At 40.3% G+C, this 27,037-nt stretch overlaps 1 protein-coding gene across 3 annotated transcripts in view; it reads right to left on the bottom strand.

Moving 5' to 3' along the window:
- DYNC1I1 (dynein cytoplasmic 1 intermediate chain 1) overlaps positions 1-27,037 on the bottom strand; it is a 245,094-nt gene that overhangs the window by 180,823 nt on the left and 37,234 nt on the right. For all 3 annotated transcript variants that reach the window (XM_034760492.1, XM_034760494.1, XM_034760493.1), the window contains exons 5-6: positions 13,758-13,817; positions 6,872-6,987 (exon numbers count right to left, since the gene is read on the bottom strand). In XM_034760492.1, coding sequence (XP_034616383.1) covers positions 6,872-6,987; positions 13,758-13,817 — 176 coding nt within the window. The remainder of the gene's footprint in view (positions 1-6,871; positions 6,988-13,757; positions 13,818-27,037) is intronic.

The following is a 27,037-nucleotide window of genomic DNA, read 5'->3' as shown; positions in this document are numbered from 1 at the left end:
CCAAGAGGGTGGGCACGGATAGACATTCCTTGATCATTCCTGTTTCCATCTGCAATAACTTTGAAGAAGTATCCTAGTTATGTAGGGAATGTTCCCTATGCAACAGTCTAGCCTCAAGGAATCCAAAGCCTCAAGATTAGATTAAAGCTGACACGACTCTCTGTTCTGTGTTAACCATACCATAAATTTTACTTCCCATTTACCTTGGAGGAAGAGATGGAGACAGGATGGGCTGGGGCTAGCATGGATGCAGTAGTGAGGGATGCATGTTGTCCACCGTCCAGCCCTCCAGAGAATTACGAGGAAGGGTACTAAGCCTAGGGCTGTATTATTTTTTCTGTTGAGGATACTGCCTTGTCGTTTGGCGGGACCACCAGAGCTCAGGGGTAGTATGGAGGCACAAGGCCTCCAGGCAAAGAGCCCTGGTCTTTAACGGATCACCCCCAGACCCTGCCAGGTTTGCAGACAGTCCTTGTAACCTTTTCTGAGGGAGTCAAACCATTCACCATTCCTGCTGTTCTCCCACAATGGAACAATCAGGAATGAACTCTGTGAAGAGATCCTTGCAGAGCTACCCTCTCCCAAACTTCCTACTCTGGGTTTTACTGTGACAGTGGATGATCCAGGCCAATCGTCTGTCTATTAAACCAGCGCTCAGCAGGCAATTTCCTGAGATTTACTGATACTTCATAAATTCTCCAATCTATTGAAAGCAGTTTTGAATTAAGAGAGTGCTCTGCTCAGTATTATCGTAAGCCTATGAAAAACCTTCCTCCAGAAGTTCCCACTTTCACCACCTTCACACCCAGAGGATACTGCAGTGATAACTGATACACACAGGTAGACAATGCGTGTAGCAGGCTAACATTTCCTTCTCCGTTTGCCAAATGAAGCAAGGTTTTCTTGCTGAAACTATAACTTTTAGGGGAGTTTTACTCCCTCAGCCTCTTTCCTCCAAACCCAGAAATCCATACCCATCTCCTATGCTCCTACACTTCTTTAGTTTGCCATCCAAAGGAAATCATTACTTCAATGCCAAATGTACCATTCTGTGCACCAAAACTGCCAGCCAACAATTTCCAAAGCCAGGTCATTGTCCTAACTCTTAACCTCAGAAATATCTACTAACAGAACAGCAACTTTTCTACATAAATACAGGCTAAAAATTCATGATAGTTAATAACTTGCTATTCACTTAATATAGCCTTTGCCGTAGTGACAATAATTATCCACAGACCGACTGTAATTGGTAATATAGTTTATGAAGGTGGCTTTAATAGAGGCAAAAGTAAATTGTCCCTGAAACTCTGAGAATGTATTAGTCATAGTTTAACTCAGGGGATTAACAGCAAGTGTGGTTTACTGCAATTTTCACTGTGCACATACATTTAGGGTATGATCACAAATCCCATTGGGTTATTGAAACAGCATTGACATCATATTTTTTAATGTGGTCCAACCTTAAGGTAGTAGCTGATGGTCTCTTCTCTATAAACCAATGTTCCATGTAATTATATTCCCCTTTTCCATATCACATTTAGGAACATGGTTTCTGGGGCTTTATTCTTATTATTTTGCATGATAAGTTCTGATGAAGAATGTTTATAGTTAAATAAAAGTTCTCACTGTAGAGCAGCGCTCCCAATCTTTTCTACATGCGTTTCAAAATAACTGCACCAAACAACCATTTTTTCTGAAAAGGAGAATACATCATTCTTACAGATCAAGTGTTATTTTATCATTATACCACCAGAGGGTGCTGTTCATATGCTTTTGAAATATTTTTATGAATAATTAAAAAATAACTTGGGATGTCAAGGGATGGGGATGCAATAGTGACATTCAGTGTCTACAAAATCTTTTACTACAGTTTTTTTTTTTAGTCTCATCCAGTCTAGTACAGTCTGGTACAAAAATAATCTTTGTTGATTTGATTAAACAAAGGGGGTTTGAATTTGGATGTTTATGGCTGGGTGAAATAGCAACAGCATCTCATGCTGATACACAGGGGAAAGTCTGCATTTGTGCTTGATTTTAGTCCCCAAAACTCTGGCATTTTTCCAGCAGTGTTTCAGCTGCCCTACAAAGTGCCTTGATGGCTTTGGGAGGAAGCTGTTCATCCTAGCTAGAGACAAAAGGTGCTGACTTAGGGTTGAAGAGTGGGGAAATATAGACATTTATTGTAAAATGTAGAGTTTTTATTGGCAGCAACTGAGATGCTGCAGCTTGATTCTGGTATGGTTTGGTTTAGGGAGAAAAGACAAACAGATTTTTATACCCATTTGAATCAAATAACAGGCACCAATGTAAAAACAGTCTGTTGCATAATTAGGACAAAATTAGTGACACCATCAGTGTTAATAATAATAATGCCCTATTCCTATAAGCATAACAGCGGAGCTGTTTTTATAAGCTTTGTTTCTCTTTCATTTATCTGCTTTATGTAGTAATTCTTTCCCAACTATGTTTTGCATTTTTGACATTCATTCTTTATTTTCTTATTTTGACTCTTTCAATAGTGTAATCTCCACCTTCCTTGTCTCTTGTTGATCAGCTCCATGTCCTTCAGACTCATTTGTTCCACCTTTCCTAAGCGTTTTTGTGGGTCTTGACATGTCTGTTACATACACTTTGTATCACAGACAAACAGTATGACAGGTATCACCATTTTTACGAGGAGTCTGGGCACATGCGGTGTTTTTCTTAAAGCCCTAGATCCTGAAATCATGTGAATATGCCAGAATCCCTGCTACCATTAAAAAAAAGAGTACATTTTGAGCCCTCATAATTACAGAGAAAAGCTTTAAAACATGCCCCCTAAAGGATCAAAAACAGAAGACAAAAATGACTCTTAAGGAATTATTTTTAAAAAATCTTATTATTTTTAGACCAATTTCATGATTTTGGGGGCTTGACTCATGATTTTTTTAACTCCTGCAGCTGGCAATCCTGGACATGGGGTGGTCCCAATTCATTTTTAAAAACGTATTACGTTCAGTAACATTACTTTGGAGAATTACAACAGCCAAGAAATACGAAATACCCTGAGCCTCCACAGTAGGTTTGCCACTTTATTTGGTCCACTTCAAAACTGAATCCAATGGTTATTCCTTTCTCTTTCCTAAATAGCCCATATGAACATCAGGAATATATTACAATAGCTAGATTGAGCCCAAAGCATCCTCGGTGTAACTCCACTGAAGTCAAAAGAGTTGGATTCCTTGGCTGAGTTTGGCACAATCCTTATAATTTAGGAATAGGTCATTCTGTTTATAGCAGGAGAATAATACCTTGTTTTTGTACAAGAAGATGATGTCAAGTGAATGTCAGAAAAATCTCTTGTGCCAAAAGTTCAAATTTCCCTCCTCTATATAAGGAGCTTATTTTTCAGTAACAGTCTTCAGATCCAGGTACCTATTATAAGTAGCCTAACAAGCCTGAAAAACTGCACAAGCTTAATATCTCCCAGGAGAGAGTAGATTCCACTAGCATGATCGAAAAGGAATAAATATAACTTGTAGAATTTACTTCTGGTTAAAAGAAAGAGAACAAAACAGTAGCAAGGGCAGATACTTCTCCTGTCTGCGTTATAGTGTTGATGGTGCTCCATTCACACACACACACACACAAACACACACATACACCTCCGTCAAAGGTAGTGCAGACATGCAGACACCTGCACCACTGGGCGCAGCTGCACTTTAGCAGGAGATTCATCCCTGGCAGAGATCAGGCACTGTTGCCTTCTCCTTGGTGAGCCACCAGGTGAGGGCAAGCACTGAATTACTTCCGGGGATGCAGTTATTGGTGAAGGCTACTTTGGAATGTTACTTATGAGAATACGGATTACCCAGTGCAGTTTGTCCCAGTGGAACAATTTAAGTTTCTTTCTCTGTTGCTTGCAATCCCTTCTCTAAGGAGCAGTCCCACCATCAAAAGCTCCCTAAGATAAAATCTGGCATTACTCAGGCCTGAATCAAGCCTAACATGCTTTTCATGGAAATGTAGGATGTGAAGGTAAGATATCTCTGAATATGTTCAAAGACCAAAATTCAAGTCCAATTATGACTTAAGGAGGAGGGAACCCTGTCTTTCTTCGACTCCAAACACAGGATCTAGATTTTTTGAAGTCATCCACTTCTGGGAAGGAAAGAAAAGAAAGGGTGACACTTACTCTGACCTAAACAAAGCAAGAGAATTAGGTACTTGTGCTCAAAAGGTGGAAAGGATACATACACACATCCTCTGAAATAACAGAGTGGTGGGAGAAATAATATGTTATTATTCCCCTCAAATAAAGAGAATTACCTGCTCTTAAAAGGAAAGGTAATCTGTTTTTAGGTAGGGACGAATAATGTCATTATTTCTTTTAAAGTCAGGAGATACCTTTTTAGTAGCAGAGGAGCTGAGACTCTCTAGCATTCACAAGTATCAGGGGGTAGCCGTTTTAGTCTGTATCTACAAAAACAACAAGGAGTCTGGTGGCACCTTAAAGATTAACAGATTTATTTGGGCATAAGCTTTCGTGAGTAAAAACAAGTGAGATTTTTACTCACGATAGCATTCACAGTAGCTGAAACTCAGATGTCAAGCAGTACTTATCAAAATGAATTTTTCCTCTACTGGTTTATAAATGTCCTGACTCCAGGCCAGTGGGGTGCAGCTACTACTGGGGATAAGTCTATATCGCTCAGTGCTCTAGATGCAGCAACCTCTCTGAGGGAATAGACTCCAGACTGATATTTCTAAACCTGAGTTTCTCATGTATCCCTTTCTGACTAACAAGATATAAAGCTCTGTTGATAGAAGGTCTGGTCCTGAAAACCTGATTTGTAACTGCTGCAGGTCTCTGCAAAAGAGATTTTTTTAAATTTCTGGCTTAGATGAAGTAACTATCAATGCCGTTGTAGGGTTTATTGATTGCATTGGAAAGTAAACTTCTTATATAGTGGAGGGGAATTTGAATATTTGGCACGAGGTCCCTCCCCTGATGTAATAATACAGTTGTAGAAAAACAATTAGGCATATTTCCAATATATAAATATGTATCTCTTCAGGCAATAACTTACATTTAGGCAAACGTATTGATTCACCCATTGCAATCTTCTTGATCCTTATATGTAGGACCTTACCAAATTCACGGTTCATTTTGGTCAAATTTTACAGTCATAGGACTTTAAAAATAATAAATGTCATGATTTCAGCTATTTAAACCTGAAATTTCACAGTGTTGTAATTGTAGGGGTCCTAACCCAAAAAGTAGTTGTGTGTGTTTGTGGGGGGAGGAGGGGTCACAAGGTTATTGTAGGGGGGCTTGCAATACTGCTACCCTTACTTCTGTGCTGCTGCGCTCGGCGGCGCTGCCTTCAGAGCTGAGCAGCTGGAGAGCGGCAGCTGCTGGTCAGGAGCCCTGCTCTGAAGGCAGAGTTGCTACTAGCAGCAGCGCAGAAGTAAGGATGGCATGGTATGGTATTGTCACCCTTACTTCTGTGCTGCTGCCTTCAGAGCTGGGCACCCAGCCAACAGCCGCCGCTCTCCGGCTGCCCAGCTCTGAAGTCAGCGCAAAAGTAAGGGTGGCAATACCATGACCCCCTAAAATAATCTTGTGACCCCCCCAAAACTCCCTTTTGGGTCAGGACCCCCAATTTGAGAAATGCTGGTCTCCCTGAAATCTGTACAGTATAGGGTAAAAGCACAACAACAACAACAACAAAACAGATTTCACAGTCTGTGACACATTTTTCATGGCCGTGAATTTGGTAGGGCCCTACTTGTATGTTATTCTTATCCTAGTTGGGAGGGTCAACATTATTTTCTGTAGTATAGCACCCAGTTATCCTTTGAACATTTCCTGTTCATTCATATGCCCTAATTATAACATGTGCCTCAGATATTGCTCTAATTCTTATGATGACCTTTCCAGGGGTGTGCTTAGTGTATTATACTTTAGTTTTCCTCTACTTTTTCTGTACAGGGTGACAAATACAATATTTAAGAAAAAGGCGCATATTGCACCAGGCTATTGTTTAACTGGTACGCGATTAAATTAGAATCAATATACACCAGCCATGGGCATAGTTTTGGGGGATCACAGGCAGCCTTATTCCCCCAACCTGCAAGCCTTGGGCAGGCACAGAACTTGCCTCCCCACATGTGGCCCTGTTGGCCTGATTGGAGCTGCCCCCCAAATATAGAAGTCAAACTACACCTATGACACCAGCACAGCACAATGAAGGCAAATATATGTATTAAGTAACCTAAGCTAATGGTCAGATCAGTACTAGAATGTCAAGTATTCGTTTTATATCTTTATTGATGACAAAACTTAACATAACAAACAGCAACTCTATGTATACAGACATTAGGGTTGTCAGTAGGGATAGAACCCAGGACTGTCAACACCAGAAGTGAGAAGACCCTATTCTTTGAACAGCTGTAAATTCTAATCTTGCTGGGACCATCCACTAGAGAAGAGATCATCACAATAAGCCAGTATATGAGAGTAACATTCAAATATTATCTCTTTACAGAACCTTAGGAATTAATACACATCCTTGAGAAAGCAAGAAAACAGCATGAAGCAATCTCTTAACTAGATACATAATGATTTCTTTGAAAATATGCCCTCATGATACCACTGTTAGAACACTCCTTGTTGTAAGGCTGCTGTACTTTAATTCCACCCGTATTTAAACTCATTATTATAATTACTGTCAATGACAACCCATTATCACACAAACAGGAAATGTGTGGTAAATAGAAATATCGCCATTCTCCCTCATTTAAAAAAACCCTAAACAAACCAGCTTATATTATTTTTATTCATGCTACAAAATATTCTTGACAAATTTGGAAATAGGAACTATTTTACCTTCAGACTGATGTGTAGCAAGAGGTGTCTGTGTCTCCTTGGAGTAGGACACCACTTCCCGTGGTAAGAAATCAACCTGGGTAATCTTTGACACACCTAGCTTGTGAAGTCTGCGTCTAAGATTTAATGTGAAATCAGAAGGTTAGTCAAGTAAGTATATAGCACTGTTACATTAAAATACCGCAGTGAGCTTTCACAGACAGGATGACAAAATTTTAGTGTCTGCTAAAATGAAAACTAATAAACTAAGTATGGTTAGTTTATTGGGAAGCATCTAATAAAACACACTGACTTTGCACTGAAGGAAATTAACCTGAGAACTACTAGCCAAAATAGAATTAAAGTTAATAAACTGTGAACTACATATTTCTGCCTTTTTGGGGGTAGAGTTCATGTTGTGGGGAGGAGATGTAATAGGAAGGGCAAGAGATGTTGTGTTCATAGGGCCTTTTCATGTATTCAGCAGATCTGTGCACAGAGGATGGATGGATACCCTCTACAAACCTATAGGCGCTGTGATCCACATAGTGATGGGGACAGGCTGGGAAAGAAGCCAACAGAACTGAAGGGGAAAGTGCATCTCTCCACCACCTATATGGAGCTGGGGAGAAATAGAATAATAGAATAGAATAGACTGATTATTGCCCTCCTGATGAGTATCCTTCTTAAAGGAGGGTTCCCAGAGAATTTGATGGCTATGGGAATCTTGCCAACATAGCTTTACTGGAGTTGTGCTGCGAAAGGATGGGGGAGTCACCAGGAACACAGAGCTGGCATACAGGCATGAATTGTCTTGCTTTCTCTCCATTTCCCTAACTATAAATAAACTGCATGGAAATAAGCAAGAAAACCAAGCAGTATAGTTTCTATTGAAATAATAGAGACAGCTAGTCAAACACTGAAAATGTTTAGTCAACTGGAATGTATTCAGTGACCAATGGGGTGAAAAACTGTCTAATTGTTTCCTGAATATTATTCAATTATCTGTAGAGATGGATGAATAAAGTAACATTTATCTGTAAATAGTCTATTGGGCAAAAAATGCCAACATCCCTCAGATTAATTAATTTGCAACTAATAATTTGACTAAACAAATTTCAAATTTGGTTGTCTCTAGATCAACCTTTGGGAAGTGTGTGCGCACATCTCTGGGAAGGCAGGGAAGTAAATTCATAGCTCTGTATCAACTTGAGTACCCTGTAATAAAATCTCAGTTTGGGAAACTGGTTCAAATACAGCTAGTATATCCCCTCTCCATGACTGTCAGAATATATGTCTGTGTTTAAGGATTATTCCTCATAAAAGGTGATATATGAAAGGAAAGAAGAGTCCCAAAAGTAAACCAGTATCATAAGGATGACAGCTAGTTTGTTCTCCAGCTACTGCTGCATCAGCTATATGTATTTTTTTTCTGATTCGTCTGACTCGCTGAGTGTTATTGTGCTAAATACAATTAGAGTCACTAGGTAACCAGTATGAATCAGTCATATAAAGTAACAATCCACTAGAGCAATAGCAGCAGTTACAGCTTGTGATTCATTTTTACTAGAGAATTAATGAGCCTGCCTGATGCCAGTTTTCAAGGATGTGCCTCTGCGGATGTAAAGAAATGCAATTCATGTTTTAAAACCCTACATGAAACCTAGAAACTTCTGCTCCCTGAGGCCTTGGCTACACTGGCAATTCACAGCGCTGCACTTGCTGCGCTCAGGGGTGTGAAAAAACACCCCCCCCTGAGCGCAGCGAGTGCAGTGCTATAAAGTGCCAGTGTAATCAGCGCCTGCAGCGCTGCACGCTCGCTCACAGCGCTGCAAGCTATTCCCCTCGGAGAGGTGGAGTACTTGCAGCGCTGCGAGAAAGCTCTCGCAGCACTGGCGGTGCGACTACACTCACGCTTCACAGCGCTGCCGCGGCAGCGCTGTGAAGCCGCGAGTGTAGCCAAGGCCTGAGATATGTTGTGGGGATCTGTAACACCTACCAAAAGTTTACTCTCATGCTGCTTATCTGTAACAACTTTGACTAAATGTGGTGAGGATTCAGACTTTAAAAATTAAAGTTAAATGTCATGTACTCTTCCTTTTTCTACCATCACTGATTTCAAATCTACATTGTTTATATGATTAAATAAGCTTCTCCTATGTAGTCACCTCCTATGTAGGCCTAGGAATTCTTTACTGAAATCCCAAAGATTTCTTCACTCATATAACTTCTTTATTGTGGTCTCAATTGAGTATTGGTGCCATACTAATTCTGCTTCTAAAATAGTAGGTCTGTGTGTTACCTTTATAGAATCCCATTCAATACTAAAGAAAATACTGTATCAGTTAACTCAATAACTCTTTGCAGGAGTGAAAGTCTGACTTGAGACTTGGTCAACTGCTTTGCAGACTGATAGCCTGCACATGAGTTAAAGTCCATTTTAGAGAACTTCACTGAAAGAACATGTTGCATTTTTAAATCTCAAACATGTTTAATTTAGGCATTGTTTACAGATCCATAGCTCACTAGTGTCTCGCACTGATAATCACCTGTTATATCAAATGGTCTTTCTTCATCTGAAAGAATAAAGACTGAGTGACTTAGACAAATTGGAGGATTGGGCCAAAAGAAATCTGATGAGGTTCAACAAGGACAAGTGCAGAGTTCTGCACTTAGGAAGGAAGAATCCCATGCACCACTACAGACTGGGAACCAACTGGCTAAGCAGCAGTTCTGCAGAAAAGTACCTGGGGATTAGAGTGGATGAGAAGCTGGATATGAGTCAGCAGTGTGCCCTTGTTGGCAAGAAGGCCAATGGCATATTGGGCTGTATTAGTAGGAGCATTGCCAGCAGATCGAGGGAAGTGATTATTCTCCTCTATGTGGCACTGGTGAGGCCACATCTGGAGTACTGCGTCCAGTTTTGGTCCCCCTCCACTACAGAAGGGATGTGGACAAATTGGAGAGTCCAGCAGAGGGCAATGAAAATGATTGGGGGGCTGGGGCACATGACTTACAAGGAGAGGCTGAGGGAACTGGGGTTATTTAGTCTGCAGAAGAGAAGGGTGGGGGCGGGGGATTTGATAGCAGCCTTCAATTACCTGAAGGGGGGTTCCAAAGAGGAAGGAGCTAGGCTGTTCTCAGTGGTGGCAGATGACAGAACAAGAAGCAATGGTCTCAAGTTGCAGTGGGGGAGGTCTAGGTTAGGAAACACTATTTCACTAGGAGGGTGATGAAGCACTGGAATACCTAGGGAGGAGGTGGAATCTCCATCCGTTGAGGTTTTTAAGGCCCAGCTTGTCAAAGCCTTGGCTGAGATGATTTAGTTGGTGTTGGTCCTGCTTTGAGCAGGAGATTGTACTAGATGACCTCCTGAGGTCTCTTCCAACCCTAATATTCTATGATTCTATGAAAGTGTGTGGCCTCATAGCACACCTTTTGGCTCCATGAATCAGCCAACAAAGGGTGCTTGTATAGCCAAAAGCTGGTCTAGCCCTTGATCACAAATACATTACCTCCATTCAGGACCTGAGCTCCACAACTATAAGCTAAAATGTCCTATTCCAGAACTCAAGCTTCCTGTAAGGCAGCACACACATCTGCCATCAACCATGTCAGCTTCCCACTCACATGCATCCTTCCTTTTAGATGCTCTTAAGCCCTTTGAGTCTACAGCCTGCTGAGTGTTTTCGGATTTGCAGAATCTTTAAAGGATACATTTTCAAAGCTGTTCATAGGATCTTAGTCATGGAACGTCACTAGGGACAGAGCAGCTAAATCTCTAGTTCTTTTACATCAAAAAATTATCCCTATGTCTGTAGAAACCAGAAGAGATACAAGTCCACTACAGGCATTTTAGCCATATGAACAATTTGTATTCAATCTTCAGAATTTATTGTGCAGCATTCCTTTTTCAAATTTCTGTACCATCAGAGGAAGCCCTGTTTCTCCTGGTAAAATTGTCCTTCTGAAGACTGGCTGCTATTGAGAAATGGACAGAACTCATCATGCATTGGAGAACATGTACCTGTGGTAGACCCAGCCTTGCTATGAATTCACTCTCCTGATCATCCTTCATCCCTTCCTTTGCACTGACAGTGCATGCATGAGAGAAAGTGCCTGGCTGTCATGGTGCTTATTCATATGTGGCACATATGCCCCTGCTCTTTGCTTTTTCCTTCTAAAAGAAAGGAAACTTGGGTGACTTTGATTCGTGGGGATGCTCACTGTCCAACCCACATTGCTGGGAAGGGATGCCAGGATTTCTATCAGGATTCTGTATGTGAATACACTTTGAAAATTCAATTTTTTGTATCATTCTCCAGGTAGTACTGTAGGAGTTGGCTACATCTGAAGCCACACCACCCATCACAATTGGCCACTGAAAAAGAGGAGGACAAAAGCTGCCTAACAGTTCTGGGGTGGAAGAGTAACATTGATGAACCCTACCCAGCACTTCTGTCTGTAGTGCAGGGAAGTGGGAGGATGTCTGCTACATTGCTGCTCTTCTGATATTTTTTCTTTTTCTTCTCCCCCTACGAATAGGCCAGTGCCTGACTAGATTACTGCTCATAGCTTTGCCAAGCACCGAGCAAAGTGAAACTGGCATGGTCTTTATCATTTGCATTATGACCAACTGGATTCTGAATAGCAGCTATGAAATTTACCAGAATCTTGTCAATTTCAATCTGCAGTCAATGTGAAAACTATGAGTAGCAGCATAAGCACTAGAAATATCTACCTGTAGACCAGAGGTGGGCAAACTACGGCCCATGGGCCACATCCGGCCTGTGGGACCATCCTGCCCAGCCCTTGAGCTCCCAGCCGAGGAGGCTAGCCCCCATCCCCTCCCCTACTGTCCCCTCTCCACTGCAGCCATGCCGCCATGTGGGCAACGCCCTGGGCGGAGGGGTTGCGCGCTCCTGCCGAGCAGTGCGGCAGCGTGTGTGACTCCGGCCGGGCGGCGCGGCTGCCAGACATGCTGCTCTGAGTGGTATGGTAAGGGAACCAGGGCTGGGGGGTCGGATAAGGGATGGGTGGTCCTGGGGGGGCAGTCAGGGGACATGGAGCAGGAGGCGGTTGGATGGGGCGGAGGTTCTGGGAGGCGGTTGGGGGGAGGGAGGGTTGGATAAGCGTGGGAATCCCAGGGGGGCCTCTCAGGGGGCAAGGGTGTGGATAGGGGTCAGGAGATGGGGAACAAGGGGGGTTGGATAGGTGTGGGGTCCCGGGGGGCCTATCAAGGAGCGGGGGTGTGGATAGGGGTCAGAGCAGTCAGGGAACTGGGAGCAGGGGGGTTGGATAGGGGGTGGGGTCCCGGGGGCGATTAGGGGTGGGGATTCCCAGGAGGGGGCGGTCAGGGGACCAGGAGCAGGGGGGGTTGGATGGGTCAGGGGTTCTGAGGGGGGCAGTCAGGGGGTGGGAAGTGGAAGGAGTCAGATTGGGGGCAGGGGCCAGGCTGTTTGGGGAGGCACAGCCTTCCTTACCCGGCCCTCCATACAGTTTTCAACCCCGATTTGGCCCTTGGGCTAAAAAGTTTGCCCACCCCTGCTGTAGTCTCACAAAGATAGTACTATGTAAGTTCTTATTTAGAAGATTAGCTTCTGAAACATCAGGGCTGAAAAATTTTGTTTAAACAAAAGCTTAAATTCTGCACAAATTGATGGATTTTCTCTCAAGAGGAAAAGTTTCCTTACCACTACTGCAAGTGGACTTTTCAAGCCTATATTTTGTGGCATATTTTTCCCTCTCATTTTATTTCTTCATTCATATCCTCAAACTTGTATTAACAATTGTATCACAATATAAACAAAGAAAAACTATTTTCACACCTTGAGAAGCATTGGCAGGAAATGATTGGGTAGCTTAGCTTCTGATTCTTGTGCTACAGTATTTCCCGCACCAGCCAAACTATTTGTGATAGTTAACTTTGGTGATCACATGGATGATATCCAAATCAAGATCAAATGACTCATCACCAAGCCATATTTTCACTTTGAACTTCAGTTCCATCTCCAGTGTGATGCTAACGTTAGGGGAATTAGGAAATATTTGGAGTTTCATGTGTCATTGGCTAAAACTGATTTCCGCTGATTGGTCCATTATAAAAATACTCCATAATATGGATTTCACTATTGTACAACAATAGACACCTTTCATACTAAATAAATTTAACCCTTTTAAAAAAAATATACACGCCACCCATTGATAGTGGTTAGTTTCAGTTACTCAAAGCAGTTAACTTTTTCACAAGCACATGGCAAAAGTACCCCAAGCTAGAAAAAGTATTTATTTCAGCCTAATTATAAGTAAACAAACCTTAACTGACATAGATTCAATTAAAAAGCAAAATGACTCTGGGGCTGTGAAAGTGATAGTTTTATTTGCTGAGGGTACAAATATAATTGTTCACGTTATTAACTCTTAAGGAAGGAGAAGGTGTGATTATTACGGTCTAAGAGAAACAACTTTAACTTTAACTATGGTAAAGATGGGGATAGGGGAGCATCCTGTGAGTAATTCAGTATGACAAGTCAGAATTAACCAATACTAACTAGACATTGGTATAATTAACTGCATATATTACATTTTCAGTTAAAGTGCCACTATAACAACATTTCATCCATAATGAAATGGTAATGTTGGTTATTGTTATCGGACAGCAGAAATTGCAGGTCATCTTTTTATAGGCTTTTTTTCCCAGTTTCCTCATTAAAAAAATTTCTCTGCCAAAGCTTAATATCACTGGTGAAACTAACAAAAGAAAACTTAAATTATGGTACTTTAGATTCACCAAAACAATAATAATAATAATAAATTAAACCCACACAAAAGCAGCTCAATTGGGAAGCAAATTTCAACATAACTCTTGCAAAGAAATAATAAAATGAACAAAAGAGCTGATATATACCCAAGTTCAGAGTCAGACTGGAGCTGCAGCACTGAGGGGTCTGTGTCCCACTGCAGGGTCCTAAGGTAGTTATCAGCCGTGCAGCACAAAGGAAAAAAAGAACATAGAGAATTAACTGAAAGGATGAAAAAAAGCTCATCTCATTAATTACATGCTGTATACAGTACATACACAGGGCACACCTCAAAGTACAACTGAGAGCCACAATTAATGTCAAACAAGGTTTGATGCTAGACTACAAGAGCAGGTAATTTATTAAAATTACATAGAACTGGAGTACATTGTACTAGTAAACAAAGGAAAGAGACTTTCAGTCTGAGGCCTTTTTTTTTTTTTTTCCAAAATTTACTTAATAAAAATGTGTAATTTGGATCTCCAAACAATTTACAGACTCACTAGCTGTTCCCTGTGTACTCACAATAAGCTGTAAGATTTGCAGTAGGCACTTATCAGAGGTTACAATGATGGGATGTATGACATGATGTACTTGAACTCTCCCTGTGAAACCTCACTGAAGAATTTAGCCCTTAATATGTCTTCTGAAACTGACAATAAACCATTATATACAAGTTAACGTCTTTTTTGTGATGTCCTGTATCACAAATTATAATGTTTAATATTTTGTGGGACAAGGTAAACAAACAAGTATTTTTTTCACCATATAAGAATCTATCCTGACTTTTTTTTTTTTTTAATTATTTCAATATAATTACCTGCCACTGATTTTTCTTTATGATGGAAGCACTGTGCTATCAAAGAATAGATGAGTAATCCAGGAATGCAGCCTTAGCTGAAGATTTCATAATATAGCACAATGAAACTTTCCATCTGAGGTCAGATCACTTTACCATCCCTAGTAAGACTCTCTGCATTCTTGTGAAGTGGTATAATCCCCCAATTTATAAACGAAGGAATTGATATGCCAAGAGGTTCAGGCCAAAACTTTCAAAAGTGGCCACTCATTCCAGGTGTCTTGATTTTTGGCTTCCCAATTTGAGACACCTCTTAAAAATGTTGGCCCACGTAAATTGCCAGTCTGTGGCAGAGGCAGGCAGAGAACCCAAGTCTTCCTAACTCCCTTTCCTGTGATTTAAGCATTAGACTATGCATGGTCTTCATTAGCAGATGTTAAAACAAAGTGAAACAAGCCTCCTTCTCCTTCACAAAAACAACTAACTTATCTGATGTCACTACATCATAATGGCCCCTAAATTGGTGAGCTCCCCACCTTTTTTGATCCAACCCTATTTGAATCCAGATTTCAAAGCTGTACACAGAATATTCTTTTACCATGTTCACCCAGTACAAATCATATCATCCAATGCAGATTTATGCACATTACCTACCACAAAATGGCAACCTCTGCTAATGTATAATCTGAAGAAACTGTCTCAATTCATATAAATGCTGCAACCTACTATAAGTATAAGCTCATCACTCTGATGCCAATGTCAACCACTCTCTGGGGAGGGGAGCAAGGACATGTGCTGTACTCTGACATGTCAAAATGAAAAACAACCAACCAATCAATGAATCTCATACCCATAAACATGTACAAACGATGAAGAATTATAACAAGAAGATATATAGATTTGGTATGATGCAAGGGCATTCACTCCCATGAGCTGTAATGGGAGATGTGCAACACAGATGTTGTTGTCCAGAGATTTTGTGATGTATCTCAGAATTATTCTAGGAGACTTTTCTAGAGCAGGAGCCTATCTTGTCTGCCTAAGATAGGATGTTGTAAAACAGGCAGAGAAGTATCGAGACATTAGTGAAGAGTGAAATTTGTCCCTGCAATGCAGGTAAAGATTTGAATGTCTGATGGTAGGAAAAAATCTCAGTGCCTAATGCACTACAGAGATTACTAAACACAAGCCATCTGTGTGAAAATGACCCCTGAAATGCTGCCAAGGGCAGTAACACATAGTGTGATTTCATGAGTAAGTGCCAATTTTTAATGTTATGGCTACCTTGGGGCCACTTATATTTGCACACCCATGTTTTCCAAACACTTAGAGAAAAGATATATATGTAGCTTGTTTGAGTCAGATATTCTCTTTTCTCCATCCACTTTCAGACCTGTCAAATTTCCCAAGAGACAACCAATATTCCATTAGGGAGAATTCCATTACAGTGTGATTAAAATGTGAGCTTAGCAACAGAATGCTCAAGGGCTATAGACCATCTAGGTCTGTCCAAATTAGCACCAGGTCAGAGGTAGTTGTGAACTGTTACCATCTAATAGCCATTTGGTGTCTTGAAGGAAGGAAGTTCTGAGCTCTCCATCCAGCTAGGAGTTGGACAGGTGTCAAAATCATAAAAGACACCACTACAATTGATACTTATAGGTGCAACAGTTGAAAGACCCAACAGAGTGATACCAGCTTTATTGTTATTACAATAGCATCTGCAGGCCACAATCAGAGAGCAGGGTCTCATTCCTTACATACAGTACAAACGTAGTGGAGACAATTTCTGCCATAAACAGTTTACAATCCAGGTTATGAACAAAAGACTCAACGCCCCCCCCCCCCATCCTCTTAAATTTCAAGTTCCTCAGATCTAGAACTATGTCACTTTATGTGTATGGGACACTATGGGATCCTGACCTTGATTTGAGGCCTCTAGACACTAATATAAATGTTTAAAAATAACATTCCACCCCCTGAGACAAAGCCAGCTTTAGTAGTTTTGGGTGGGTATGGAAAACAATTTTTCAACCTCCGCTCAAAAATGTAGCAGACCTCCATCCACTGCGATCCTACCACTGTGCACAGAACTGGCCACAAGGTTTGAGGGATGGTTAGTAAGATGATTCTTTGGGGCACTGCCAAACTTGAGTCTGCAGGAAGTGAGGTGTCAGGTCACTAATTTCCTGCTCCAGAACAAATAGAGCCTAAATTATTGTGTGTAAAAAATTTCTGTGCATAGACAAAGACAAAGCAAAGACAGAACATTTTACAAGGGACAATATTCCAAATAAGCCAGGGTCTAGAATTGTCCCTTGCTACTTCTTGCTACTTGGAGGAATCTTTGAGCATTCTCATGAATATTAGCACTAAGCCTGAGCCTTCTTGGACCTCTGTAGGGGACACCATGAGTGTCCTAAGAGCTCCATGAAAAATCAGTGGCAACCTTTTAAATCTAGGGCTTGACTTACTTTTTCAGGGTTTTCTTCACAAAGAAAAGGACTAGTAATGATTTCTTTCCTAAATTCAAATTGACATTAGCCTTGACCCTTGTATATGCCAAAAATTGGGGGAAGGGGAAGGATGTAGTGCAGATTTTACAGGCTCAAAGACCAATTTTGTGTCTAGAAGTGTTATTTGCAGGTCAGCAGGATGCATTGTTGGAGCAAGGCAGGGAGTTAACACTGCTTCTACCACACTGGACCTATTCTGAGGACGTAACCCACTGAAGTCCAGTGAGAAACTTTCTAACGATTCTAATGGAATTTGGATCATATCCATGACATTTCCATTTTCAAGGCACTTTTCACCAAGTTCAGTCATGAAAAAACATTTACATGGGAAAAAATGAAGTCTCAATTCATATTTTCATTTTATTTACATTAAAAAATAGCCAAGATGAGTGGAGTGCAATTGAAATCAGAACAAGGCCCACAACATATATTGAGAGGTCATTTTTTGCAGAATTATTTTAATACTGATTTATTTGTATGGTAATATTTGGTTTCAGAATCATTCTACTCTTCTACAGTGTGCATATCTTAGAGGATACAGAAAGCGTGTGGCCAAGGAGTGGTCACTTGATGCCATCATCCCACTTCAGCACAAACAATTGGGAAGTTAAGCAGTAACTTACCCATTTTAGCCTGGTGTATGAAACACCCCTGCAAGTGAACATTCCAGGGGATAAAAGTTATTGGGCTCAGTACGAGAGTAACCAGATGAAGTTCTATGTCCTGTGTTATACAGGAGATCTGACTAGATGATCTAATTGTCACTTCTGGCCTTAAAATCTACAAAAATAGATTGCCAGAACCCACTGTCTGAGAGATGGCGTAGAGTGGGTGAAGTGAAAGCTGGAATGGAAATATGGGGCTTCCTTGCAGATGCCCTTGCTTCCATCGGTCTCCTGAGATCCATTGGTTTTGAGCTGTGAACAGCTTGTTTCTTCTGTGGGTGAATCAAACACGCACACAAAGCGAGGAATTTACAGGAAACTCCACAAATGAGGGCTCAATGAGTTCAGTTCAAGAGAGCTGCTCAGAACTGAGCCAGATCAGGCCATTCCCATCATTCAGAAAGTGCAGACGTTATTTTAGTCAGACTGCACTACATTGTTTCAAAGAAGTTCATTACATAAGTCTCCCACACAGTGACAAACAATAGCCCCGCTATCAATCTTCCTGTGACATGTTTGCTGAGCAATTGCTGCCCTTGGTTGTTTGTAGGCTAAAAAACAGTGTAGCCGTTATCAAATATGAATTGTTCTTCAGCTTTCCTTGAACAAGAAGCTGCATGTAAGGAATGAGGCTTTTTAGATCATGGCTGCAACTTAATAGGAAAGGTACAAGTGTGGGTCCAAGTTGGGTTATGCCTAACTAAATTGAATTATTTTCAAACTCTTCCAGCAGAATTCCACATGTTAATATTCTGCATTTACCTAATAATATGAACTCAATTACTACTCTACAGGCATCATGTCTATCTGTCATGACTGAAATTCAGGACTGCGCATTTAGGGTACGTCTACATTGAAATTAGACACCCTTGTCTTGCCCGTGCCAGCTGGCTCGGGCTCAGGGGCTATTTAACTGCAGTGAAGACTGTCAGGCTTAGTCTGCAGCCAAAGCTGTGGGAGCTTCTCACCTCACAGGGTCCTAGAGCCCAGGCTTCAGCCTGAACATCTTCACGGCAGTTAAACAGCCCTTAGCCCAAACCCCGTGAGCCAAGTCAACTAGCATGGGCCATCTATGGGTTTTTCATTGCAGTATAGACATACCCTTAGATGCTGACATTCCTTCACCAGTTAGTAGAAAAAAAAAGTCATAACTGATCCTTCAACTAGTCTCCATTCTCTCCCACCTGCAAAAAGACTACAGGGAAGAAGAGAACAGGATCAGATGGTCAGTATGGTCTAGTTGTATATGATATTTTTCTGCTTCTTGACATTACTAGTAATTGGGCCCTGGCATTTGTCACTCCCTAATTCAGAGCAGGGATTTAGTAAGACTACTAGAAACAATTGCACAAGTCACGATGGGACGTGAGAGATGTCTGAGCAAAGGAATACTCAATTTTGTATTGCTACTACAAAAGAAAAGATGGACCCCATAGTGCTACCATGTACTATTGAACCACACCTCCAGAAGCTCTTATTCCAATCATATAATCTTACTGGTTTTTATGTAGGTTTCTTTGTTATACTTTGTTATTACTCTGGTGATGAACTATTTGCTTTCCCAGATATTCCCAGGTCCAAATTTGAAATATTTTAGATAGCTCCACTGAAGAAAATACAGTATTTAAACACTGAAGATCTGGTCCAAAGCCCACTGAATTCAGTGGCAATCTCTCAACTGACTTCAATGAGCTTTGGATCAGGCTTTGACAGTAGTATAAGAGGAAAATCTCCAAAGTCAGTGATATTAAAGATCCTACTAAAGTTTAAATCCACAGGATAAAAATGAAATGTATAAGCACCAAATATCACTGACACAATCAGATTCAAATATCATCCAACACTTAATCCTTTGTGCAACATGGTGGAACCATTATTGCAGCTGTCCCTCCCTGAAGCTGAAACCAAGTTGTTACTTCAATTGCTGATATTGCAGAATGTTTATTCTGCACAGCTTCTCTTCTTCTCCCAGGTCACTAGCCTGAAAATCTGTGCTTTCAGAGAAGCTACACATTGAAACAATGGAAAAGCTAGCCTTCCAAAGGGGCCTCTGGTAGGGCAGACAATCACACCACAGCATTGCAAATTAGGCCTTGGAGCAGGACAGGAGGAAAGCACACACTCTGGTCTGTCATTTCTTGTCATCAAGAGCTGCTTTGCTTTCCTAGTAAATGGAAAAACTACTGACAGTGCAGTGACTCCAAAAGGAAGAGCTGAACTGCAATATTCATATGTTTCATTTATGACACTCCCAGCAAAAGTAATATGTCCTGTCCTAAAATGGTCTCTCAAGGGTGGAAATATTATTACCACCTAATCCTAACTATATTATGGAGGAGCTGGTCATGACTCCATAGGTAAGGCTGCAATGAGTTTTTCCATAGATCTGAGGCATATCCCATAATGCTTCACATGGCAATTTGCTAAATTCAAACACAAGAGACAGGATATGGAGGAGGGCAGCATATGTGACAGACTAAGCACTGAGGCACCTTGGCCCTCTAGAGCAGAAAGTGGCCTTAAAATCAAAGGAAAAATGGTTATTCTCATTTCTCTTGTCCCAACAGCTGGTGGCAGTGGGTAGACCCTGCAAAATGCCCCGCCCAGACCTGTGAGGCACCTCTTCCCTCCTGTCTCTGGAGGCCCATGCATTCCCAATCCAGTGCTATTGGGATCATGGGCATACATATCTCATGCTCCCCCTCTGAGCTCCCTGTTGGCCTTTCTTAAGAGCCAACAAAGACTGAATTTGCCATGACAGCTACTTGTTGCAATACTTGGAGAGCCCGTAGTTATTGTTTTTCATTGTGAATGGAGCAGGAAAAGAGATCGATCAATAAGAAAAACATTGCATGGAACACCAGTTTTTGCTTCTGCTGTGATGCAGAGCTGGTCCCATATCACAAAGTTCAGATCTGGGTCAAAATTTCCACAAGGCTCAGACCAATAAGTACTTTAAATTATGGTGCATCTGCAAATTAAAGGAATACATTGAAAAACAGATGACATCAAAATAATCTATTTAAAAAAAATAATTTATGTAAGAATAAGCTTACTGTGAAATGTATTTTAAAAGACACCAGGAACACAGACTACTTTTAAAGTACATGATTGAATGTACTTTTTCATTATGAAGGTAACCATTGCTACCTATCTTCTTCTCCTTTGACTTATTGCACATTCAATAATACCATTTACTATGTGGTTTTAACTCTTATTTAGATTTGAAAGCTCTCCAGATCATAATGAAAAAGATGAATGTATAGTTGAGCCAATTGTTGATTTAGCTACAGAAATCTTCTTTGATGGAGTTCTGGAGGTGTAAAAATAGCTTTGTTTTTTGTACGTGCCATAATTTCGCTAAAACTTCTATTTTAAATTTCTTATTGCTCAACACTATAATAGAAAGGTGTTATTGAGAAATGGTATTCCAGATGTTTGATACATATTTTTTTTTATTCCAGTTCATTCTGTTAACTGCGGTTTACTATAATTTTGGTATTTTTATAACTTTGTGTTTTTTTGGCAATGATCTTTTTTATTTACTTTCACAATTTAAAAAGTTAATGTCTATTCAAAACAGCTAATCTATGAAGGAACAGAAGAGCAAAAGCTGTTCTTCAGAAATGGAAAAGTACAGTTTGCCTCAATGGCTGCTCTGCCTTTAAATCATCACCTTCACACCATATGCGCTCTTTTTTGGAGACCAATTGCACTTTGCCAGTCTTATCTAAGGGAAAAGGGTGTTGGAGCACAGTCATGCACTTTGGATTATAATTACACTTCCAAACAGATGGACGCCCTGACTTCCAATCTCAACCAATAAAAAGAGTGAAGGGACCTCCCTGTGAGAGAAGCACTATCTCTTGGCAGCCTGGAGCCTTTAGCAATAGTAATAGCTCTGAACAAAAGAGAGTGTGTGTGCTAAAAAAATATATATATGTTTTTAAAAGGGACTATTTACAAAGAAGATGGAGATTTATATATTTCTGCATTCTGGTAAAATCATAGATAAACTGTGGGGCTACATTTAAATTGGCTTTGAAGCCCATTTTGAATTCAGACTAGAACTAAACCATTTTAAATATGGTTTAAAGAAAGAAGGTAGATATAGTGGGCTAAATTCCTTGCTGACTTATGTCCCATGGAGTCCTATTAATGTAAGTCAGCAATTAAATTGGCCCAATCTGTTTAATTATACCACACAAGTTATCATTCTAACGTTGATCTAATTTATATCCTATTGCTACCGAAAATTCTGGTCTTGACATTTATGTTAATTTATCAGCAGGGTTACTGTCAACAGCATGCTGTATCTGCTAGCACGGAAGGTCAAACAGTTAGAAGCTTTTGCTGAGCCCACAAATCTACAAAGACTTACTGTAAGTGTCACAAACTGTAGACTGTCATTTTGAAACTGGATTAATAAAAAGCATGTGCATGAAGGAGACAGGATTACATTATACCGGTCTGTAAAGAAGCCATTGGTTTGTTTGCTCCTGTCGCACAGGAATCTGTAATGTCGCTTGAACACTTTCCCTTCAGATATGTATCAAGTCTTCAATCTTATTTTTATGTTTAAACCCCAAGAATAAGCTGGGTGAGAAAAGAAAGCTTAGAATATTTTAGCCACTGTACTTTTCATGTCTATGCCAAAATATCTCAGAAAGCTAATATGTCCTTGTCTCCCTGATTGTAAAGGAATTGCAGGGGCCAGATTTAAAGCACATTGAATTAATGGGATTCTTTTCATTAACTTTAATGGGCTTTGGATAAGGTCCCATAAAAAAACTGCATCATTGGCCTTTTGCCAGCCATCAGGAGCCACAGAAGGAAAAGAACACTACAGCCCTTCAGGGGAATCAAACAGATAACATGTAGGTTGGTGCCTTCATCGTCATCAGACATTATTGAACTGAAGAAGAAGACTTCAGAAACAGAAGAATTTCAGCAATTTACAGAACGGTGGGCTACAAGGCTGTGTGGCTTGATGGCTGCTCTTGAGAATTAGTGGCTTTCTTCAAAATCACCATTCTGTAATCTCTTGCCTTAAAAATACCGTTCCTTTTGGTCATCCTCAGAATCTACAAAACAGACATGGCATTATAGACATTGTACTAAAGGGACTATTTGTGTGAATAAGATAAGTAGGATCTAGACCAAAATGGAGAGTGAGATTTTACCATACTAAACATGAAATTAACATTGAGGGTTCTTGTTTTCCTTGTGCTTCAGAAAAGAAAGACTTGTCTACATGCAGAGGTTGCACCAGTTTAACTAAGTATGTGATGTTGGCATGATTTAATTAAACTAGAGTGAAATTTTGTGTGAGGACAGCTTTCCATTCTGCTAAAACGTGGCTTGCCCCGTTAAACAAGTGAATGGATTTACTTTAAGACTAAAGTGATTTATTGCTGTGGTTTCACAATTAATAATATAATTCTTTTATTATCTTTGTTGTGTAGCTGCTAATTTAACTTGTTTTGAAAAAATAATTGGAAATTTTAGGTCTGAAGCCAAGATGGGAGCTTTTCACAGCCCTTCCTTTGAATGATTAGTTTTAGGCTTATAACCTTCAGTGCTTGCAGATGCCCAAATAACTATGGTGACAAAACCACCCATTTTCACCTACAACTATCCAGAAGAGTACACTCATCCTTTCAGATGCAGACCTGACTATGGTGATCCATGCATTCATGGCCTTCATGCATGATTTCTGCAATCACAACTAGGAATAAAGCCACAAACCTGGCACAAAATGTTACAAGCATCTTTCATCTTGGTCTCAGGTGTCTTACTTGGGAAGTCTTTATCCACTATAAATTGCTTTAATACAAATGATGCTAACTTTTAGTCAGCTTTTTAATCTGTGTCTACTAACATCTATTGCAGATTTTAGCAAAGCCAAAACATACAAAGTTCTACATCTCTAATACCCAAATACTAGACTCAAATATACATTTTCTTAGACACTTGCAAACTAGAATTGATATTTTAATCCTCCAGTCATCCTTCTGACACTGTTAAATCTAGAAAAAGAGGTGTCTGATCATGAACCAATATTCCCAATGTTGTTCTAAAATATACCACTAAAAATCCTAGCTGAGGATTCCTTCTAGATAGGACTTTGAGTTTAGGCAAGTTGACTCCAGGCATGCTAATCACCCAAATTATTTGTGAAGGTTATTGAGCAAGGAAGCTTTTTCTCTTTCAGAAGACTAGAGAGAGTCTGGAAGTAAGACAGAATTACCCCTAAATCAATGTGAATAGTTAGAGATAACCACAAGTCTAATATAACTAATATGTTACTCAGAAAAAATATCTGTTTTTCTTGCTAAACTTTAGTTTAGCAGTGTAATAAGTGTAGATGGGCTTACTGAATGCAGCTAGAGCTCATGTTTCTAAGACATTTTATAAAGCCTTCCTTTGGGAATGGCAACCTCCCCGTCTCCTCCAATTTATAGCATGAAGAAACTTGCTAATGAGAAAAATAATCAAAGATCCAGAGGACTGAACTGCATGAGGACTTTCACAAGCTCACACACTAAAGGCTTGCAATTGATTCTAATTAATATAGACCATTCTGACTTTATAACTGGCAGGCACTGAAAAATATTTCTCACTTTCTAGGTCAGATGTACAGAGACTTAAAAGCAACTGCCTCATATTGTCCCTAAGGTGTCTTCTTATATTTATAGGATAGCAGAATGTTGGCATAGAGAATCTTTGGAACTTTAGGGCTTTATACACATCTAATGTATGTACGTGCTTTGAATATGGAGGATCAGATTGTGTCTGTCCCTGGGCAGGCACTAAAGGAGGAAAAAGATTGCAAGAGACCTCCCTCACTCCAGTCCTCTTATGTGCCTGTAGAGGATCTAGCCATAATGTGACGAGACAGCTCAGACACTATGTGAGGCTAGTGTCAGCATTAGTCCTAGCTGAATGGGATGAAGGTGAGTCTAAGGCTCCATTGTCATATGGCCAAGCTGGACACAGGAAGTACATCAGACATTTCATGATGTTTCCATTTAAAGGGCAGCAAAGGTCCTGCTGTATCACGGTACCCCAGAGTTCCCAGAGAAAGTCAGCTGAGTAAGCCAGAATCCTTCCTGTGGTACTAGCTGTAGTGCAGCTCCCTCTGCACAACTCACGACAGCACCTTAAAGTACAATCCATCCCATTACAATGAACTGAACTAGAAGATTAGACCCACATGCCAAGAGGTTCTGATGACGACATCATGGTAACTATGGGAGGAAATGTAATAAATGATGTGTGGTACTCTCTTGTCATTCAATGGTAATCTTCCTTATCTTGTACATTCTAGGAGCTGCAACGGAGTATGGTAGCTAGTTTATACGTTTCCCTAGTGCTATATTACAAAATTTCACCTATTTCTAATCTCAGCTGCCCTAGTTGTGATCTACAGCTGGAAATTCCCACTGCTTTCACACACTTTCAGAAACGTTGTATAGGGTATTTTAGCATCTGACATTGGATTGTTTTATAGGGAGAGACTGTACGTCTCTATCAGATGATGCCAATCTCATAGAATAAGAAACATATATGCGGTTTCTACCATATATGCATACAACTGCACTCTCACCAATTCTTCAGACTGTCCTCATCACATTTTCCAGTAGACAAAAGTAATTAACAATTTCTTTATTAGAATAAAATCTTTCACCTCCGGCACCTACTGTACTGTGAATGTCTAACCGAGCCTGCATAATGCATTTCTCTTCTGTCATTTAGATCCTAAATGTAATGAATGGTTATCCCTCCCGAGGAGTGTGCAATTTGATTTCTGACATTCAAATTTCAGAGTAATAATACAGATAAGTGGAAGTTTCTTTTAATGACTTAGGTGGAAGGAGAGATTAATTTTCTGGAACCCTTGCCCGAGTTCTTATGACCAATTTATTTTCCTTCCAATGGATCCTGAGTTTTCACTATGATTTGGATATCATTTTAAATGTATTCCTTATTGGCTCAGCAAACTGAACTGTGTGCAAGTTAAGTTGGTAACTAAAGCAGCTCTTTAAAAGTGATTTTTTTAAAAAAAACTTTGTACACAATCAAGAAAAATCTGCTGTCAGTGAAAACTATTACAGGCAATAACACCACGTCTGCTTTTTATACTAACACTTTAAGAAGACCCTATCATTTGTGAAACCAGTAATACAATTAAATGCTGGCAACTTGAAACCTGAGCAATAGCACAACAACATCACTGTGCAGAACCTGTCAAATATATTAACTTAATGATAGGGCAACTGAGCCCTACTGAATTGTAGTGACTTTAGTAGATTAGAAATTTTGCTTTATTACTTTCTTCTGAAAGACCTTTGCTGTATCCAAAGAGGAGAGATGAGCGAGGACATACACTGCCCTGAATCACATCCGTTTACCAAAATAAACATTCTCCTAGTACTTATATCACTAAAACAGATTGGGATCTGCCCTCTTCCTTTTCTTATTGACTCACATCTAGCCCCAGTGAAACAGACCCTCAGAAAGGAGTGTGACATCCTAATACTCTGTTTAACTAGTCAAATTGTGCTCTTCTACTCTACTAGATAAGGAACTGACTAAAAATAAAGTATTGCAAACAGGGGTCAGCAATGTGTCTATACACAGACACAAATGTCTGTGGTAAAAATTCTGAGGTCCATGGTAATTTTTCAAAAAATTGAATGACTGAATGACATAACCCCTTCCAATGTCTGTCACTAAGTATGGTAACTTTGTCAAATGTCCATCGCGCAACATGGTGGTGCCAACCCCTGATTGCAAATAAAAGCTGAGTCACCAAGAGTGCAAGCTACAGTGGTTTCAAGTGCATGAAAAGAACACAGCACAGGGGCTTGGTGGATGAGAAGACTACAGACACTGGGAAAGGGAGAGATCAGAAAAGAAAAACTTAATTATAATTATTAGGTGCTAAGAACATCTGCCATCATTTGACACCCTTTTCTGACATAACTGGTGATCAGAGGAATTAAAAATAAAAGCTATAAAAGAGTTATTACAAAAGCATCCAAAAACGTGTCTTCTTTCAGCTATACTCTATAACCCATCAGGCAGCTGAGTGCTCAAGATATGCATCTGTCCCACCCATGCCATCACCGCAGCAAGAGGTTAACCTGAGGGTGGAGGCACTGTATTCAAAAGCAAAACAATTTTAGAAGGAAAATGGAATCATAGCAGCTACTGATTGAATCAGTTTGAGACAAACGGATCGTGAAAATCACAATGGGGAGGTGTGTGTGTGGGGGGGCCTTTAATGGTTCAAGGGACCAGGGCTATGTGACAATTCAGAGGGGCACAAGGGAAAAAGTTTGGACCTTTGTGTTAGAAAACAATTCCCATGGGCCTAGATCTGTAAGAAGAGCCAATCTAAA

This window comes from Trachemys scripta, chromosome 2 (assembly GCF_013100865.1).
Source record: "Trachemys scripta elegans isolate TJP31775 chromosome 2, CAS_Tse_1.0, whole genome shotgun sequence".
Lineage (NCBI taxonomy): Eukaryota > Metazoa > Chordata > Testudines > Emydidae > Trachemys > Trachemys scripta.
This window is presented reverse-complemented; position numbering and strand designations above follow the sequence as displayed.